Source organism: Orcinus orca, chromosome 3 (assembly GCF_937001465.1).
Source record: "Orcinus orca chromosome 3, mOrcOrc1.1, whole genome shotgun sequence".
In the NCBI taxonomy this organism is placed as follows: Eukaryota; Metazoa; Chordata; class Mammalia; order Artiodactyla; family Delphinidae; genus Orcinus; species Orcinus orca.
In genome coordinates, this window is record NC_064561.1 from 185,076,882 (window position 1) to 185,095,323 (window position 18,442).

Consider the following 18,442-nt stretch of genomic DNA (forward strand, 5'->3'; position numbering starts at 1 on the left):
TGAAAAAAAAACCTGGTGGTTCATCAAAAAGTTAAACATAGTTGGGGACTTCCCTGGTGGTCCAGTGGTTAGGACTCTGAGCTTCCACTGCAGGGGGCATGGGTTTGATCCTGGTCGGGGAACTAAGGTCCCACATGCCACGCGGCAAGGCCAAAAAAAAAGTTAAACACAGAATTACCATATGACCCTGAAGGTATATACCCAATAAATGAAATAAATGAAAATATATGTACACACAAAAACTTGTAAAGACATAATCATAGCAGCATTATTCATAAAACCTAAAGGATGGAAACAGTCCAATGTCCATCAACAGATAAATGGATAAACCAAATTTATGGTCCATCCATACAATGGAATATTAATTTTTTTTAACTTTTAAAAAAATATTTATTTTGGCCGCGCCAGGTCTTAATTGTGGCATGTGAACTCTTAGTTGCCGCGTCCATGTGGGATCTAGTTCCCCGACCAGGGATCAAATCTGGGCCCCCTGCATTGGGAGTGTGGAGTCTTACCCACTGTGCCACCAGGGAAGTCCCCTACAATGGAATATTATTCAGCCATAAAAGGAATGAAGTTCTGATAATGATACAACATGGGTGAAACTTGAGGACATTATGTTCAGTGCAGTAAACCAATCATAAAAAGACAGATACCGTATGATTCCACTTACACTCAGTGGTACTTAGTGTAGTCACAATCATAAGGACAGAAAGTAGAATGGTGGTTGCCAGGCTCTGGGGGCAGGGCGGAGTCAGGAGTTACTGTTCAATAGGTGTAGAGTTTCAGATTTACAAGACCAGGGAGTCATGGGAATGGACGGCGGTGATGGTGCACAACAATGTGAATGTATGTAATACCACTGAACTAAAAAATGGTTAAAATGGTAAATTTCATGCTATATGTATTTTAACACACAAAAAAGTCACATATTTTATGATTCCACTTATATGGAATATTCAGAGTAGACAAATCCATAGAGACAGAGAGCACATTAGTGGTTCCAGGGGCTGAGCAGAGGGTGGAATGGGAGAAGCTGCCTAAGGGGTGTGGGGTTTTGCTTTGGGCTGTAGGAATGTTCTGGAACTAGACAGAGGTGGTGGTTGCACAGCATTGTGAATGTACTAAATGCCGCCAGATTGTTTGATTTAAAATGGCTACATTTGTGTCATGTGAATTTCACCTCAGCTGTTTTTTAAAGAATTAGTTCTGGTACCTTCCAGTAATTGTGATGGTAGTTTCCTTCTCATATGTGGCTTTTGTTGCTCTGTCCCCCCAACAACCCTTCCACATGCTCCTCCTATTTAAACATGTGCTTTCGGGGGAGCTTATACTGGGCTTTGAGGCTCGTCTGCTCGGTTCACATCGCCGTGATTCTCTGGGTTGCCGTCTCTGGATGGGCAAGAATCAGTTTGACGCTCATTCCTTACCCAGCGTGGTACTCTGGGCTGACTAAATGCTTCTTCCAGTTACCTTTTCTTTAGTCTCTTTGAATAATCCATAGGGAAAGCTCTGGGACCCTTGAACTCAAGTGGAGCTCATGACCTATTGATCTGGGCACTTTCACAAAGCATTTCTTTAAAAAATTCACAAATACATTGTTAAAATAGCACATAATTGTAGTTGTAACTCCTCTTCCCTGGTGATATCTTTGAGCATCAACATACCTTAAAGATAACTTCAATGAATATTTTGCCTTAAGTGATTCAAGGAAATATTATAACTCAATCGTTTTTCTCTCTTATTTGTATGAAAATCTCTCTTCCTCTCTACCACAGTCACAGAATAGCCAACATTTACTGAGCACTTACTGTATGCTAGACAGTATTCTAAAAACATCGTAATACTATTATCTTCCCCATTCTAAAGATGGTGAGGTTGAGGGGCTTACCTGCCCACCCACTCAGTGGGGGAACCAGAACTGAACCCAAGCCACTATGGCCACATAGCCTGCATCCCTAACCACCAAGCCCACTGCTTCCATCCACACTGCCCTGTGTCTCATTCTAGCCAGAGACAGAGCCCAAGAGCTCTCAGAAACTCTTTCCAACCTCTTCACTCTCCGGGCAAGGCCACCTGATGGCCCGCAGCTAATTCCAAACCACTTGACAATGAAGGGAAGGGTCAGCCTTTTCCATTCACTGAAAATTCATTCAGGCATTTCTTCTCTTCTGCACCGTGCACTATCATCTCCACCTCAAAAACTACATGCAAAGTTCATTCATTATGTCACACCAGGTATTGCCAAGCTGTTCTCTGTACTTGCCTTGAACCTGCTTTACTAGATTGCACTCAGGCAAGTAAAGCTTCCCAGAATCAGCTGTAACCTGGCTGCTCCCTCTGAGGCCGTTACTTTATTCTTAAAAATCTCAGGAATCGTGTTAGCTCAGGTCACCGGGCAAGCCCTGCATCTGTGTAGCCCCGTGAGGTTGCGACTGGGCAGGGGAGTGACAGTGAGCTTCAGAGGAGGGGATACAGTTGCCACCTTGTGACAAATACTTGTTGAGCACCTACTGTGTGCCATGCACTACTCCAGGCACCAGGGAAATACGGGGAATGAAATAAAGCCGGTGCTGCCTGGGGGAGCAGGCTACTGAGGGTAGTCAGGATAGGGTGATGTCAGTTCAAATCGTTGTGGGGCGGGGGACTGTGGAGGGGGCTGCGGCACATGACCCAGGGGAGCTTTCTGAGGCTAACGCGTACCAGGGTTGGGGGTCCCACGTTGGGGGGCTGCAGGCAGGTGAGACTTCGCCAGGGGAGGTGCACATACTCATTACCTGGCAGACTTGCACAGTTTTAGTGCAGAACTTCAAATTAATTCCTGTCCCAAACTGTTGTTGGCATTAGATTTAATCCCTATCCTAGGTCTCAGAAACATAAGTAGTTTTAAAGTCATATAAAATAAACTCACCACAAAGTGAGTTTTCCACAACCTGATTTTCTCACTTTTGGGGAAAGTTCTGTAAGGTTGGACACTTGTCTAAAAGTATCTGAAAGCTCTGTCTTTGAGAATTTGGGCCCAGGTTTGAACTGAGACACCTGGAAAGTTGTCCCAGATATCAGGACAGAGACAGCCTTCAACTCAGGAACATTCAGCTCGGTGATGACCTGGGTTTCCTTTCAAGAAGCATCAACTCATCCACTTTAAAATTAGACGCTATGGTGCTCCAAGAGGTGGGTGGCCACAGGTTATCCTGTAAGTGAACAGACTGAAACTCCAAGAGGCTGAACCACCGGCCCAAAGGCTGACAGATAACAGCGGGTGGATATGGGTGCACATTCAATCCAACACCCCAGGCCTGTTCTCTGGGCACCAGGTGGAGGTCCAGAGCCTCTTCTCCACTCCCAAGGCACCTGCCCTCCTTGACCCCCTTGTAGGGTAAATGGCAATTGTGGGATGCCTTCTGCTCACAGGATCCCAGATTCCCAAGGCTTCTCAGGACCAACAGGTTCAGGGCAGGACTTGCCACCTTGCAGCCCACCCCTCTGTCCCACCACCCTCCTGACCCCTTCGGAAGTGTGCTGGGCTCTTAGGTCAGACCAACTGTCTCTCTGGGATCATTTTTCTTGGCTGGACCAGTGAGCACTGGCCGCTGCACACCTGCTGAGTGCCAGGCCCTGTAAGGGGCAGAGGGATGCAGGTAAAGAAGCTGCAATCCCGAGGCGAGCAGGGCACAGAAGCCCTGTTCTGACAGGGCAGGAGGATCAATACAGAGCAGAGGCACCACTGCCCCGGGCACAGCCGTGTGGAGAGGAAAGCCACCGCTTCCAGGCCGCTTCCTGGCTGGGAGCCACAGGTCAAGTGCGGAAGCCTGGCTTTCCACCATTTGTAGAATGGGTACCCTGTCCTGGAGGATGGCTGTTAGGGCTGGGTGGCTCTAAGTGACTTGATTTTTGTTCAAGCACAAAGAGAGGACACATTAGTTCTGTTTGGAAGGAGGAGGCATGGGAACTGGGCTTGAATGATTCTCATTAAAAGAATGCCGTGATCTGGGAGTCTGGGGTCTCCTGTGTTTGCCTGGATGATACAACCTGTGAACACACATCTCAGAGTCTCGGGGCAAATTCAGGCCGACTTTCTTTCCTTAGACCAGCATTTTTGGGATGCTTTACAAGTAATAAAGTATTCAGGTGAGACCACCACCAAGCTCATGAACTACAGACACAAAGGTCCACATTTCACAAAGGCGATTTCAGACTAGACCTACACAGGGGCCCCTCTAACGGGATAAAACCACAGGTCACCTGCACCCAAGCCCCCAGTCCCCTGGAAAGGTCAGGGCTCTGTTCTCTGTGGCCCACCTGGGCAAGTCCACTTGTGATCCCAACCCAGACCACTGCTCCTGTTTGCAGACTGGATGCCAAACTATGAGATCAAAACAGGGCATCTCCTCAGAAGCAGAAGTGGGTGCATTATCTCTGTGGGGGATGCCCAGCCCTCCAGTACAGGGATGTGGCTCCACTAGGAATGCAAACATCTTAGAATTTGAAGGTGTCCACTGAGAGCAAACGGTGGCCTCCGAAGTTCCTCCTGATGCAGAGAGCCTGGGAGCTGGAGGGTTAGGGTCAGGAAGCCAAACCTCACTTCTGTCCACTTTGAAATCTCTTTTCAGGACGCTGAAGCCGACTTGATGCTCAGTTGTTAATTATGCAGTTTCAGCTACCTTCAACTTATTTTTTAAATTATGTGTTTTAAGTCTTAATTAGACACCTGAAAGTACCAGCTAAACTTTTAAAGTGAAAATGCTGTTGGGTAACAGGAGTAGAGTGTAATTACTGTACCAAAACACTCTGTAATCTAGTTCACAGGAAAAAGGGAAAGACAGACCCGACGCACTTTTTGCAGTTCACAGGAAGAAAACAAGACAGCTTCCACCACACTATTCTAGACCTGAAATCACTGTCTTCTTTACTAGGCAATGTTCATTATTTAAATCGACTGCCTTTCCAATATAAGTCTATCCTGGATTTTTTAAGTAAAAGTTCTTTGTCTTCGTGCACAAAGTTCATTGGTTTGTCCCACCAGTTTTGAGGTAATGAATAACTCAGGAACATTCTCATTGTTGGCGACAACTTCACAAGCGTCTTTTTGTCCTAGCCCCCTCCCCTGCACTCCCTTCACACCCCAGGAATGCAAATCTGTCTTGAAAAGCATACTTCTCTCATAAATATTCATGAGGTTAAGGGAAAAGTTTGCTAACCCTTCGTTTAAGTGACCGGAAAAAGTGAAAGCTCCCTCCCGCCGCCGCAGCCGCGGCCTCAGGACCCTCCCCACAGCCGCCGGCCGTCCCCTACCTTGTTGCCCGAGCCCCGGTCGCCCCGGCCGAGCGCCGCGCTGAGGGCCATGGTGGCGCCGCCTTTGTCCCGGCCGCGGGGAGGACAGCGCTCGGAAGGCCCGCCCGCGGGGCGTGGGAAGGCGGCGGGCTAGGGGCGGACCCTCCCGGCCGCGCCCCCTGCCCGCCTCACAGGTGGGGCGGGGGCGGGGCCTGGGGCCTCGGGGGACGGGGAGGGGCGCCTCTCCCCCAGGGGCTCCGGCACGAAAGTGGGAGGGGGTCCCACCCCGGGGGCTACGGGGCGGGAAGAGGCGGACCCTCCCGGCCGCGCCCCCTGCCCGCCTCACCCGTGGGGCGGAGGGGCGGGGCCCGGGACCGCGTGGGGACGGGGAGGGCCGCCTCTCCCCCGGGGGCTCCGGGGCGAAAGTGGGAGGGGGTCCCACCACTGGGACTTCCGGGGCAAAGGTTGGAGGGGGTCTCACGCCGGGGGCTACGGGGCGGGAAGAGGCGGACCCTCCCGGCAGCGCCCCCTGCCCGCCTCACCCGTGGGGCGGAGGGGCGGGGCCCGGGACCGCGGCAGGGGCGGGGGGAAGGGGCCTTTCACCCCCAGGGGCTCCGGGGCGAAGGCTGGGGCGGCTTTCATCCCCGGGGACTCCGAGGTAGGAGGGGTCGTCTCTCCCCTGGGGGCTCCGGGGAGAAGGTTGGGGGGGGGGTCTCACTCCCGGGGGCTCCGGGACTGGGTGTTGGAGGGGGTCTCATCCCCGGAGGCTGCTGGGCGAGGCAGGTTGGGGGCGTCTCAGCCCGGGGGTGTGGGCGGCCTTGTAGGTGCCTCGGGCCGCACCCTCACCTGGGAGAAGACCCCGCAGGGGCGGAAGGCTGGGGGCGAGCTCCTCCCTCCCCGAGCAGGGGCGGGGGCGGAATTCTTTGTGACTTTTATTCTCGCAGAGCCTGGGGACCTACCATTTTGTTCGCAGACCAGTGGCAGTGGCGCTGCACCCGGTTTCCGTGGGTGTAGACAGACTGGACTCTGATTTCTGCTGGTGAACGCTATTGGATTTTGATTTCCCCCAGTGTAGATAGATTCACACCTGACATGCAACGGTGTAGACAGACTAGTGAAGATAACTGGACCCTGATTTCCACTGGTGTAGGTGGAGCGGACCGATTTCCGCCGGTGTGGAAGGACCGGCCTTCTCTTCCCGCCAAGCGAGCTCCCTGGCTTATGGGACACTCTCTGACGGGTAAACAGAACTCGTGAGCCTCTGGGCCTCAGCGAGAGGCCACGTTCCCCTCCTTGGGGAGTCGGGCGCGCGGACAGTTGAACAGGCTCTCACTGGCTTTGCAACTGGAATGCCTGGGTTTCTGGAGAACCTACAGAAACAAAGTACCCCCACCTCCAGCCCCAGCCCGGGGAGACAGACGCCTTCCTTGTAGCTAGGCGACTGTAGGGCTCTGGCTTGAGGAGCACTTGCTGTGTGCTGGGGATGCAGCCGGGTTCTGAGAGGAACCCGTCCCCTCGGCGGGGGGGCGTGTCTCCCCACCCTGTCCTGTACTGTGTCCCGACTAGAAACAGGGACACTGACTCAGTGCCCCCACTGCGGACAAACGCCCTCATTTAGAGATAAAGTTCAGTTGTGCTGGAGCTGCATGGCTTCAGGTACAGAGTGAAAGGAGCTGAGGGCGGCGGGATGAGTTCTGCCCCCTCACCCAGTACCGGTTCTTTGAATTCCTCTGTGGCTCCTCTGTTCTGCTTCCTGGAACCTCCAGCCCTTCCCGCTGGGCCCAAGCAGACTCAGCCCCGTCTCAGTGCTGGGGTGTTACTCATTGTCTGCACCTCCCTGAGGCCCCCTGCCCCATCCTCTGCTCACCCCTTACCTGCCCATGACACTGCAGAAACAGGAGCCACATAAACCTCGACATAAACAGGCGCTGCATAAATCTCTGTGGTCCCAAAGCACCTGCCAGGCCAGAACTGGGCTATGTTGGCATGCCTCCAGAACAGGGGACATTGTCCCTGTTCAGCGCCTCCAGGATCCGGGAGCTGACGTCAGGGGAGGACAGCAGTGGCCTGGATGCCTGGTTAGGGTGCAGCTCTGGAATCTCACTCTTACCGGAGATTTTGGGGCCCATAGGGGTTGTGCCTCTGTTGCATCTAGGCAAAGCTGGGCCTGCACTGGGAAAGCCCAGGAGTCCTCATGCGCCGTCTCCAGCCGCAATTTCTAAGGATCTGATTCTTTCTTTGCTGTGTATCCATAGAGTCAGGGATGTCTTCTAAGAAGTTTTCCCCAAAACTGGGACTATTGAAATGGCTCAGTTTATTCAGAAGGTATTTATTGGTCACCTACTTCTGGCCAGTCACTGCATGGCACCTGTCAGGCCCCTTGGGGATCTGACATTCCAATGGAGAGAGACAATAAACCAATGAACAGAGAATACCTCTGAATAAGGCAGATGGTCAAGCCAGAGAAGACTGTTCAGGGACCAGAAGAAAGGGAGGGAGGGAGCTGCTTGTGATTTCCAGGCAGAAGGAGCCACCTGTGTAAAGGCCCTGAGGCCGGAATAGATCTGGTGTGCTTGAGGGACAGCAGGAAAGCCGGTGTACCCAGGAGCACGGTGAATGAGGGCACGCATATGCGGAGGAGACAAGGCTGGAAAGGCTGAAGGGATGAGTAAGTCCTAGTGATGAGTTTTGTTTTATTCTGAGTGTTGTGGGAAACCACCGTGGAGAGAGTTTGGAGAGGAAGCAACATTATCGGATACATTCCAAACATCTCACCTGGCTGCAGTGTGGACACCACAGCTGCCTGAGGCAGGAAGAACGGTCAGGAAGCCCCACTGCCAGGATCCTGGTGAGAGCGATGGGAGCTGGCTTAAGGTAGGAATGCCAGAGGTTGTGAAAAATGGTCAAAGCAGGATCTATGTAAAGGCAGAGAGAGCTGAGAGGAGTGACCCATCTCTGGCTCTGGGGAGTGAGGGAGAAAGAAGCTGAGGAGGAAGGTGGCAGGCAGAGAATTAGCTGATCGTGGCCTCTGCGAAACGCTTCACATGCTCCCCTGGAGACCGCCAAACCACATGCCCCAGACATTACAGATGTGCCTGTTTTTGCTTTTCCGTGCACCACATAAGACGTGAGAGGAGCCACGGGAGTAGTGGCTGTCTCAGCAGATTGGCAGTGGAGGTGATTGGTTCCTCTGGGGCAGTTCATGTCTTGTCCCTGGCAGCACTGTTGTCGAGCAGAAGGGAACAGGGCAGTGGGGATTTTCCTAACACAATCCTATAGCATTATCCGTAGTTCCTCCAGGTTGCTGACGTTTCTGGCTATTCCTGGTTCCCTGACCCTCTCAGAGATGGTATAGTCCACCTGATATGTTCTTTTTTTTAATGGAAATATCGTTAATTTACAATGTTGTGTTAATTTCTGCTGTACAGCAAAGTGATTCTTTTTCATATGCTTTTCCATGATGGTTTATCTGAGGATATTGAACGTTCCCTGTGCTGTACAGTAGGACCTTGTTTATCCCACCTGATATCTTCCGTACTGCTTAAATTAGCTACAGTGGATTCTGCTGTCTGCAGTTAAGAATCAGCACCAAGACAGCAGCTCAGGGATTTGGGGCCTGATCAGCAGGTGGAAGGTGATACCATTTACTGAGATGGGAGAGACTGGGGGAGAAGCAGATTTGGGAGGAGAAGACACATTAACACTGAGATGCTGTTAGACGTGTTGAGTGGACGGATTGCTGTGTGAGTTTGGCACTGAGAGGGGAGGTCAGGTTGGAAATCAGATCTGGAAGTATCCACACATAGGCATGTTTAGAGATGAGGGAACTAAATGTGCAGACAGAAGGGCAGAGGGACCAGGGCTGAGCTGAGCAACATGACGTCACAAGAGCAGATGGTCCTCCTTCTGAAACTCTTCCAAAAAACCGAAGAGGAGGGGATATTTCCCAGCTCATTCTCTGCAGCCAAAGCATAACAAGAAAAGAAACCTGCAGGCCAATATCTCTGATGAATAAAAATGCAAAAAGATCAATAAAATTGTAGCAAATAGAATCCAATAGTATATTAGAAAGATTATTCACCATGAACAAATGAAATTTATCCCAGGAATACAAGGGTGGTTCAACCTAAGAAAATCAATCAATGAAACGCATCACATTCACAGAACAAAGGGAAAAAAAGGATCATTTCGATTGATGCAGAAAAGGCATTTTAAAAATTCCAACATCTTTTCACGATAAAAGCTCTCAGAAAACTAGGATTAGAGAGAAAATTCTTCAACAGATTAAGCAGTATTTACGGAAAACCCACAGTTAACAACACACACAATGGTGAAAGGCTGAAAGCTCGCTCCTTAATAAGATCAGGACTCAGACAAGGATGCATGCTTTTAGTACTTCTATTCAACATTGTACTGGAACTTCTAGCCAGTACAGAGAACAGAAAGAGCTGTTACAGATAGCAAAAAGAAATAAAAGGCATTCAGACTGGAAAGGAAGAGGTAAATTGTCTGTATTCACAGTGACATGATCCTATATATATAGAAAAGGCTAAAGAATCCACAACTAATAGACAATTCAGCGAAGTTGCAGGGTACAAAATCAACACACGAATCAGCTGTGTTTCTGTACACCATCAATGAAAAATCCAAAAGAGAAATTTAAAAACTAATTCCACTAATATAGCATCTAAAAGAATTAAATACTTAGGAATATATCTAATCAAGGAGATGAAAGAGTTGTATGCTGAAAACTACAAAACATTGCTGAAAGAAATTAACGATGACCTAAATAAATGGAAAGACATCAGTTGTTCGTGGATAGGAAGAGTTAACATCATCAAGACGTCAATACTACCCAAAAATGATCTACAGATTCAAGACAATTCCTATCAAAATTCCAGCAGGCTTTTTCACAGAAATGGAAACTCTGATCCTCAAATCCACATGGAAATGCAAGTGGCTACTGATAGCAAAAACAATCTTGAAAAACAGAAAAAGTTGGAAGACTCACAGAACCTGAATTTGAAACTTACTACAAACTTACTATTGAAACTTACTACTATGTCTGGCATAAGGACAGACATATAGACCAATGGAACAGAACAGAGAGCCTAGAAATAAACTCTTACATATATGGTCTAATAATTTTCAACAAGTGTGCCAAGAACATTTAGTGGGGTAAGGACAGTCTTTTCAACAAGTGATGCTGGGAAGATTGGATATACACATGCCAAATAATAAATTTGGGCCCTTATCTCGTACCATATACAAAAATTAACTAAAAAATGGGTCAAGGGGGAATCCCCTGGCGGTCCAGTGGTTAGGAGTTGGCATATTTACTGCCGGGGCCCGGATTCGACCCCTGGTCGGGGAACTAAGATCCTATAAGCCAAGAGGCCAAAAAAAAAAAAAAAGAAAAGAAAGAAAGAAAGAAAAAAAATGGGTCAAAAAACCTAAATGTAAGAACTAAAGGTATAAAATTCTTTTTTTTTTTTACATCTTTATTGGAGTATAATTGCTTTACAATGGTGTGTTAGTTTCTGCTTTATAACAAAGTGAATCAGTTATACATGTATAATTCTTAGAAAAATACAGGGATAAATCTGAATGGCCTTGGATTTGGTGGTGGTTTCTTAAACTGACACCAAAAGCACAAGCAACAGAAGAAAAAAATATATAAATTGGACTTCATCAAAATTAAGAACTTTTGTCCATCAAAGGACATTGTCAAGAAAGTGAAAAGACAACTCACAGAATGGGAGAAAATATTTGTGAATTATGTATTCTATAAATTATTAATATCCAGAATATATAAGGAGCTCCTAAAAACAACAGGGACAAATGACCCATTTACAATGTGCAAAGGACTTAAATAGACATTTCTCCAAAGAAGATATACAGATGGTCAACAAGTACATGGTAAGGTGTTCAGCCTCATCAGTCATTAGGGAAATGTAGATCAAAACCATAATGAGATACCACTTCACACCCACTGGGGTGACTATAAAAAAGGGGGGAATAATAAGTGTAGCTGAGGATGTGGAGAAATTCGAATCAGTGTACACGGCCCTTGAAATGTGAAGTGGTTCAGCCTGCATGGAAAACAGTCTGGTATTTCCTCAAAAAGTTAAACACAGAGTCACTATGTAACACGGCAATTCCATTCCTGAGTATATGCCCAAGAGAAATGGAAATATAAGGTCACACAAAAATGTGTACACAGATGTTCATAGCAGCCCTGTTCACAATAGCCAGAAGGTGGAAAAAATCCAAAGTCCGTCGTTCATAGACGAATGGTAAACAAAATGTGGTCCATTCATACAATGGACTATTATTCAGCCGTAGAAGGGAATGAAGTTCGAATGCACCCTACAACGTGGATGAGCCTTAAAAACATTTTGCTAACTCAAAGAAGCAGGCACAAAAGCCATACATTGTATGATTCTATTTGTGTGAGACATGCAGAGCGAATAAAGCCAAAGCAAATGGTTGTTTGCCAGGGGCTGGTGAGAGGGCCTGATGGGGAGCGACTGCTAAATGGGTATGAGGTTTCCTTTTTGGGAGATGAAAATGTTCTGGAGCTAGAGAGTGGTGATGGTTGTGTGACATTCTGAATGTACTAAATGTCACTGAATTGTACACTTTAAAATGGTTAAAATGGTGAATTTTATGTTATGTGCATTTTACCTCAGTAAAAATAAATTGCAAATAAACTGAAGAACTAAATATGAGAAGCAAAAGCTTAAAAAAGAAAAGAAGAACATTATAAACTTGGAATAGGGAAGTATTTAATAAATGATGAGGCACAAAGCTCAGACAATGAATAAAATGATTGATGTATTTGACTACATTAAAATTTCATACTGCTGGGTGATAAATTTAAAAGGTGAGCCATAAAATGGGAGGTGTTTGAAACTGTCATAGCCAACTAGTGATCAGAGTACAGAATACATAAGGGGCTCCTGAAAACTTATAATGGGAAAATCGGCAAATTATGAATTGGCATTTCAAAATGTCAGTCTTGAAGTTGGCATTAAACCCTAATGCTCAAGAAACAAAAAATGTTCACTCTTTCTAGTAATTAGGAAAATGCAAGTGTAAACAAGCTTTCATTTCATACCTGTCATTTGGCAAAATACTGAAGGCCTAAAAATATTTAAAGTTAAAAATATTTTTTCTAAAATGTAATATAAAGCTAAAATATTTCATATTTTTTAATACTGAGATTAAAAAACCCCAGGTGTTTTGTTTGCTCAGTGTTGGCGGATGTGGCAGTGAATTCACGTCAGCAGATCGCCTCAAGGCTCACGCCTGCGAGGGCAGTGGAGTCACAAGTCCTCACCCAGCACCACAAGGGCTCAGGGTCAGAGGCATCCTAAGTGCATCAACGTGAGAATGGAAAAGCGAATTGTGACCTGTGTGCAGCGGAATACAGCGCATACAGTGAATGAACACAGAGAAGCCTCAAAAGCAATGTTGAGTAAAACAGACACCAAATTACAAAAGGATCAGAACGGTATGGTGTCATTTAGGTAACCCTAGAAATACCCGTAATGCTCTGGGACTGCTACCAACACACGCCCATGCGGTTAAAAGCATAAATTGTGCGTGGAGTGACACACAAGGTTTTATTCCAGGAGCATCCAGTGCTAGCGTCTGCCCAGATCTGCTTTTTCTCTGTGTGGGATGTTGCATGAGGAACCCCCAGGCTCATTGAGAGCTGCACTGTCTGGGGTTTCTGCTATGGGAGCTGCCGAGGGCTGGGCTACGGATCAAATTGCTTTTCAACTTTAAAATTCTATTCTAGTCTGCATTTGCTATGGCTTTCATTTTAAGCTGTAATCAGAAATTATCTTGGGAAATATACTGGCCACAGACACCAATTTTATGTGAAACAGGTGTGTGTCTTGGGAAGGCAGAGGATGGGTGGGGAGTGTATCAAACGAGACTTCCATAAAGGAGCAGCCCGTGCCACCCTCATCGGTGCGGGGCTCCTGCCCAGGGAGCCCCTTGAGGGAGGCTGCACACGTATGGGGTGTGGTGGAAGTTCCCTGCAATGACAGCTCCACCCTCAGGCCAGAGGAAACCCTGTGCGGCCAGCTTGGGTGCACTCCTCGGAGCAGCTGTGTGCACTGACCAAGGGCAACGCAGACCTCAGCAAACCGTGGTGATGCCAGCGCCATCCCGGTTCAGTTCTTTGTGCCTTCCCACATGGACCTCCCGCCCCCTGTAGGCTCCGTCACACCCACCTGGCTTCTTCCCAGCCTCCCTTCCTTCCTGGCCCCAGGGCTCCTCTGCGTCGGGCGGCTCGCCCCATCTGTGCTGTGAATTTTTCACCCCTTATTTCCCAAGGTAAAGGAAATGCAGAGAGTGGTAGACAGAGGGGAAGTGTACTTGGGGAGTGGGTGTGGGGGCCATGAGGTCTGCCTTCCAGGGAAGCAGCAAGGAGACGAGGGAGGCGCTTGTGGGCCCAGTCGCCTCTCCTGTGCACCTGCTCTTCTTTGGGTTCTGAGTTGGTCACAGGCAGATGCAAGCCCTGCCCTCAGAGGCCTCCAGTCCCAGTGAGAGAGAGGCCCCAACCAAAGAAAGGACTAAACAAGTTGTGAGAGCACCAGGAGGAGACAGGAGGGAGTGGGGCTGGGGTCCACGTCAGGCTGAAGGGAGAGAGCGGCTCACCGCCCAGAGGTCAGAGGCCAGGCCCACCTCGCAGAAAGAGCAGCCGGCAGGGTGTCCCCGAGGCAGGATGAGCGCAGTGCGTTCCGAGCCTGCCAAGAGCCAGTGTGACCCAGAAGAGAGTCGGGGAGGGGCTGGGGACCCGGCCAGTGTGGCCTTGGGCGGCCCTGGGGGGAGGCCCGTGGCTATCTGCTGGCTGTCCACAGCAGGAAATAGGAAGTGTCCGGGTGTGGGATGGGTGACAGGGCTCCAGCCCTGGCAGGCTGTGGCCACAGCTGCCGTTAGCTTTTAGTGTTTGAGCTTTTAGGTTCTGTTGTTTGTTCATTTAGAAGTCTTAGATAGACATTTTGAACATGTTCAGTGACCCAGATTTGTTGTGAACTCTTCAATAGCTTGTTTGTAGAACATTTAAACTTTTCATAGTTTTCGTTTTACAGACCTCACTTACATTTAAAAAGTGGAAAATTCATTTCGTTTTGTTTCAATCCCTTGTTGTTCCAATAGATTATAGCAAAGAATATGATAACGGGAAATATGTCCACGGTCACCAAACATCACAGAGCAGCCCTGCCAAACGGATGTGACGGCCACTCAGGGACACAGCGGCACAAAGATGGACTCTTCTTGGACCCAGCACGGGACTTTCCTTTTGAGCCCATGTGCCCTCGACAAGGGGCCAGCTGCCGACCCTGTTCACGGGTCACCAAGCATGCTGGCCGCTGGCTGTGAGGGGAGAGCGTTTGTCTCCCTGGCAGCCCTGTCCACACAGCCCTGAGGGGAAATCCCCATGTCCTGAGTACCTGATTCTTCTTTTCCAGAAACACTTAAACAATTGCTTGCTGTGGACAAAGTAGGAAAGCAAGGATGATCAACAAGTGCCTGTGTGAAGCAGCTGAAAGTTTTACTAAAGTACAACAAGAAAAGAGCTGCATTTGTTTAAAAGTTTTGCTGCCGTGTTTACATGTTTTTTCCTCAAACTATTGGCATTTGAAATTTCAATAACGATTAGAATTCTAAGACCACTGAGATAAAGCATTTTTAACATGTTAAAAGTTTCTAACACATTCATTTGCTGATTCTTCCAAGAAAAAAATAGTAGCTACCCGCCTTGGTCACTAGCAGTGCATCTTGGAGCATATAAATTAAAATTATTTTCATTTCAGAAAGAGTCAAAACCAAACAGTATGAAATCCACCTGCTGTAAACCTGCACACCTGTCTCCAGGGCACTCAGTGGGAGACTCAGGGAGCGGTGTGCTCACACCAGCCCCGCTGACGCACCAGAGCACAAATGGACATGTTCCTCGCTCCCTGGAGTGGGAGTTTGTTCAGAGCAGGGCCACACGAGAGGACAGGAGGACCCACGTGCACGCAAAGCATGGCGTGGGCTCAGAAGCTGCAGGCCCAGACACCGAGCGCCAACCAGCTCTGGGCTTCAAGGACATGGCAGGGCTCTGAGGTGCTGCGGGAGGCGTCGCAGCCTGCCTCTTCCTGCTACAGAAGCTTGCTGACTGCCACGGAGCTCGGTCTGAGCTGCCTTGGGTGGAGAGTGAGGGGGAGGGGCTCACAGAGCCGGCAGGACACCCCACCCCGTCCTGCAATGAGGACAGCAATGGCCGGCAGGCCAGCTGTGCCCATAGGGACTCCACACATGCTGTTCCCCATGCTGTTCCCACCATCGGGACGGCTCTCTCCCCACCATGCCCCACCCAAGTCCTGCTCATCCGCAGGTATCAGCTTCAGCCTCCTTTTGCGAATCACTGGGTCCCTCCGGAAGGCTCTCTCTGCAGCTGCTGCTGTTCCCAGTGTAACTTTGCATGTTATAACTCAGTTGTCCGCCTTCCCCACTAGGGCTTTGCTCCGGCAGGGCAGCACCTGTCCCCCTCCCCGTCCCCATACCCCAAGAGCCTACAGAGGAGGGACGTACGGTGGAAAGAGGGCCTTCAAGCAGCACCTCCGGTAAGTCTGCTGAGCTCAGGGAAGCCAGCTGGCACCGTCTTCTGAGTGAGGGACTAGAGCAAGGGCAGTCGGTGCAGGCGAGAGGCAGGGCTGGCTGCAGAGTGACGTCAGGAACACACTGGAGAAGACCTGCCATTGGCGCGCTCAGCGCACTCTGCCTGCAGGGCTGCAGAGGGGCCCGAGCTTGATGCTGGAATCCATGGGAACCTGGCATTAAACCTAGGACAACGCGCAGTGCAATTCCTCTAGTATGAAAATAGTATTGTGAGTTCCTTATCAAGCAAAGCGGGTGCTCCGGGAACATGGCCACGGGAATGGAAAAAGCTGCCAGAGAGACACTCTAGGCCCATGGGGCTGAGAAGCCCAAGAGGCACCCCCGCGACTGTCCTCACTACAGGATGCTGGGGGGTGTCCTGTGTCCTCCCAGTGTCCTCACTGCAGGACGGGGTGGGGTGCCCTACGTCCCCCCGGTTTCCTCACTGCAGGGGTGTGATGGGAAGCAAGCTGTTAGGGCCTCACTCCTGTTGCGTCCAGCACTTTCTGGTCGGTGCCCGTAGACCATTTCTCTTGTCCACCAGAATGATCGATACTGGTCCATACACTGCCTTTGGTGCACAAGATCCCAGCCCAGCTCCAAGCCGGCAACTGTGCTGAACTCCTGCGAGGGGAGCCGGGCCCCCATCCCTGGGCGAGGGCCTAGAAAGGGAATAGGAAGCAGGCTGGCATCTGAAAGCTTCCGCTAGCTGCATATAAAAAGGTGAACAGAGGTAAACATAAACAGATGAAATATATTTTAATAATATATTTTCGTGTAACTCAACATGGAGAAAACATTGTACTATAACTCCTTACTGATCAGGGTTGAAATTACTGAGATATTTTGTGTTTTTTTCTGCACTGGGCTTATGAATCCATGTGTTCCTCAGTTCCTCCGAGTCCAAGCTCGTACCGCTCACCTCACCACACGGCAGGCCAACCAATCGAGAGACAGGTGTTGTGGCACAAAGAGCAGCGACTTTACTTGGAAAGCAAGCAGACCGAGAAGACAGTGACATCCTAAAGAAATGTCTTGCCTAGAGTTGGATGTTAGTTTCTTTTATGCTACGAAGAGGGGAGGGGTGGGAGGAGGTATGGTCCTTGCACATGTCTTCTTGGTGCCGGCCAGACCCCGGAGGGGGTGTGTTAAATTCTTTGTTCTTGCAGCCATTCACATGTGGGCCTGGTCAAGATATTCCTGTGAGCTAAATGAAGGTGTTTTAGCTTAATGCTCGGGCATGGGAAGCAGGGTTTCCCGAAAGGGGCCATTTTGTATGCTTTAAGGTTATAGGCAACATGCCTTTAGTGATTAACTTGCAGCAAAAACAATAGAAATACAAAGGTTAAAGTAAAAGAAACAGATCCAATATGGAGTCAGATTTGTTCTTCCCTATTACACATTCACAGGCTCTCACTTTGAAGGAGCCACAGTTCAACTGCTCGACCGCCACGTGTGGCCGTGCCTCCTGCCCTGGGCACTGTGGGCTTTCAGGTTGCCCGTTGCCCTCAGCCTGCAGCCATAGAGGGGCCCCCAGGCCACATCAACCTGATCTGTTCTTACCTCTTGCTGCATTGAGGGCCAGGTGTCCCACCTGGGATCCTGATGCCCGGCTGGGCACTGAGGCCGTGTGGACCGCCTGCCCTGCCTTCCTAGCCTGGCCTTGCCCTCCGCCAGGTCCCTCCCGCTGCCAGCCTCCAGGATCCCCCCCCGAACGTACTGACACCTGGCCCTGTCAACGTGTCAGAAAGGAAAGAATTTCCATGAAGTTATTTATGAAACCTACCTTGACAAGTCAGTCTGCTGCTTTGAACTAAAAGACAGTGTAAAAGCCAACTAAGTGCAATGTTTTGAGATTTCCTGCAATCTGACCATTTTATTCATGGAAGATGAGTTAATGAATTCCATTAAAACCACACTGTTCAGTAACTGCAAGCAGTGCTCTGGAGATAACTCTCATCGATTCCTTTCACAATGGCCCCTCTTGAACATCTTGATTGTTTCTACTCTCGGAACCTTGGTTCCAAAGAGACCTTTCCCATGGATTCCTGACGACAGTGAAATCCGTGGGGTGCCCTGAAGGCGGGGCTGCAGGATGGAGCCTCTGGGCTCAGCCTCTTTGATCTAGCATCTCCTTGTTAAGATAAGGCACTTTAAGATCATAGTGGCTCCTGACTAGAAAAACAGGACCGAAGTGTTCTGTGGTGGGAGCTAAGTTCAGAGATCTGACCTGTGAGTGACCCCCCAGGGCCACACTTTCCACAAGAGGTTCGTTGTCCAGGGCCTGCTGACTAGTGACAGGAGTTAGCTCTTCGCTGTGAGGTTTCTCCTAGATAAAACTTGGTTTTTTTCCCTTTTGCTTACATATTATTTATTTTCCCAGGCAGACAGATTTCTATAGTTTTGACTAAACTGCTACGCTCTTTAAACTGGCTTTGCTTTGGCATGTGTGTATTTCTGGTTATCTTGATTTGATGTATTGTATCCTGGCCTCTCAATTAAA

The 18,442-nt window shown here is 49.1% G+C and overlaps 1 protein-coding gene across 6 annotated transcripts in view; it reads right to left on the reverse strand.

Annotated features, from left to right (window-relative positions):
• PLEKHG4B (pleckstrin homology and RhoGEF domain containing G4B) overlaps positions 1-5,392 on the reverse strand; it is a 59,125-nt gene extending 53,733 nt beyond the window's left edge. For all 6 annotated transcript variants that reach the window (XR_007476148.1, XR_007476147.1, XR_007476150.1 and 3 more), the window contains exon 1: positions 5,296-5,392. Coding sequence is in view for 2 of the 6 variants with exons in the window: in XM_049707085.1 (XP_049563042.1) it covers positions 5,296-5,346 (51 nt within the window). In the remaining 4 variants the exon portion in view is untranslated. The remainder of the gene's footprint in view (positions 1-5,295) is intronic.
• Between the last annotated feature and the right edge of the window lie 13,050 nt (positions 5,393-18,442).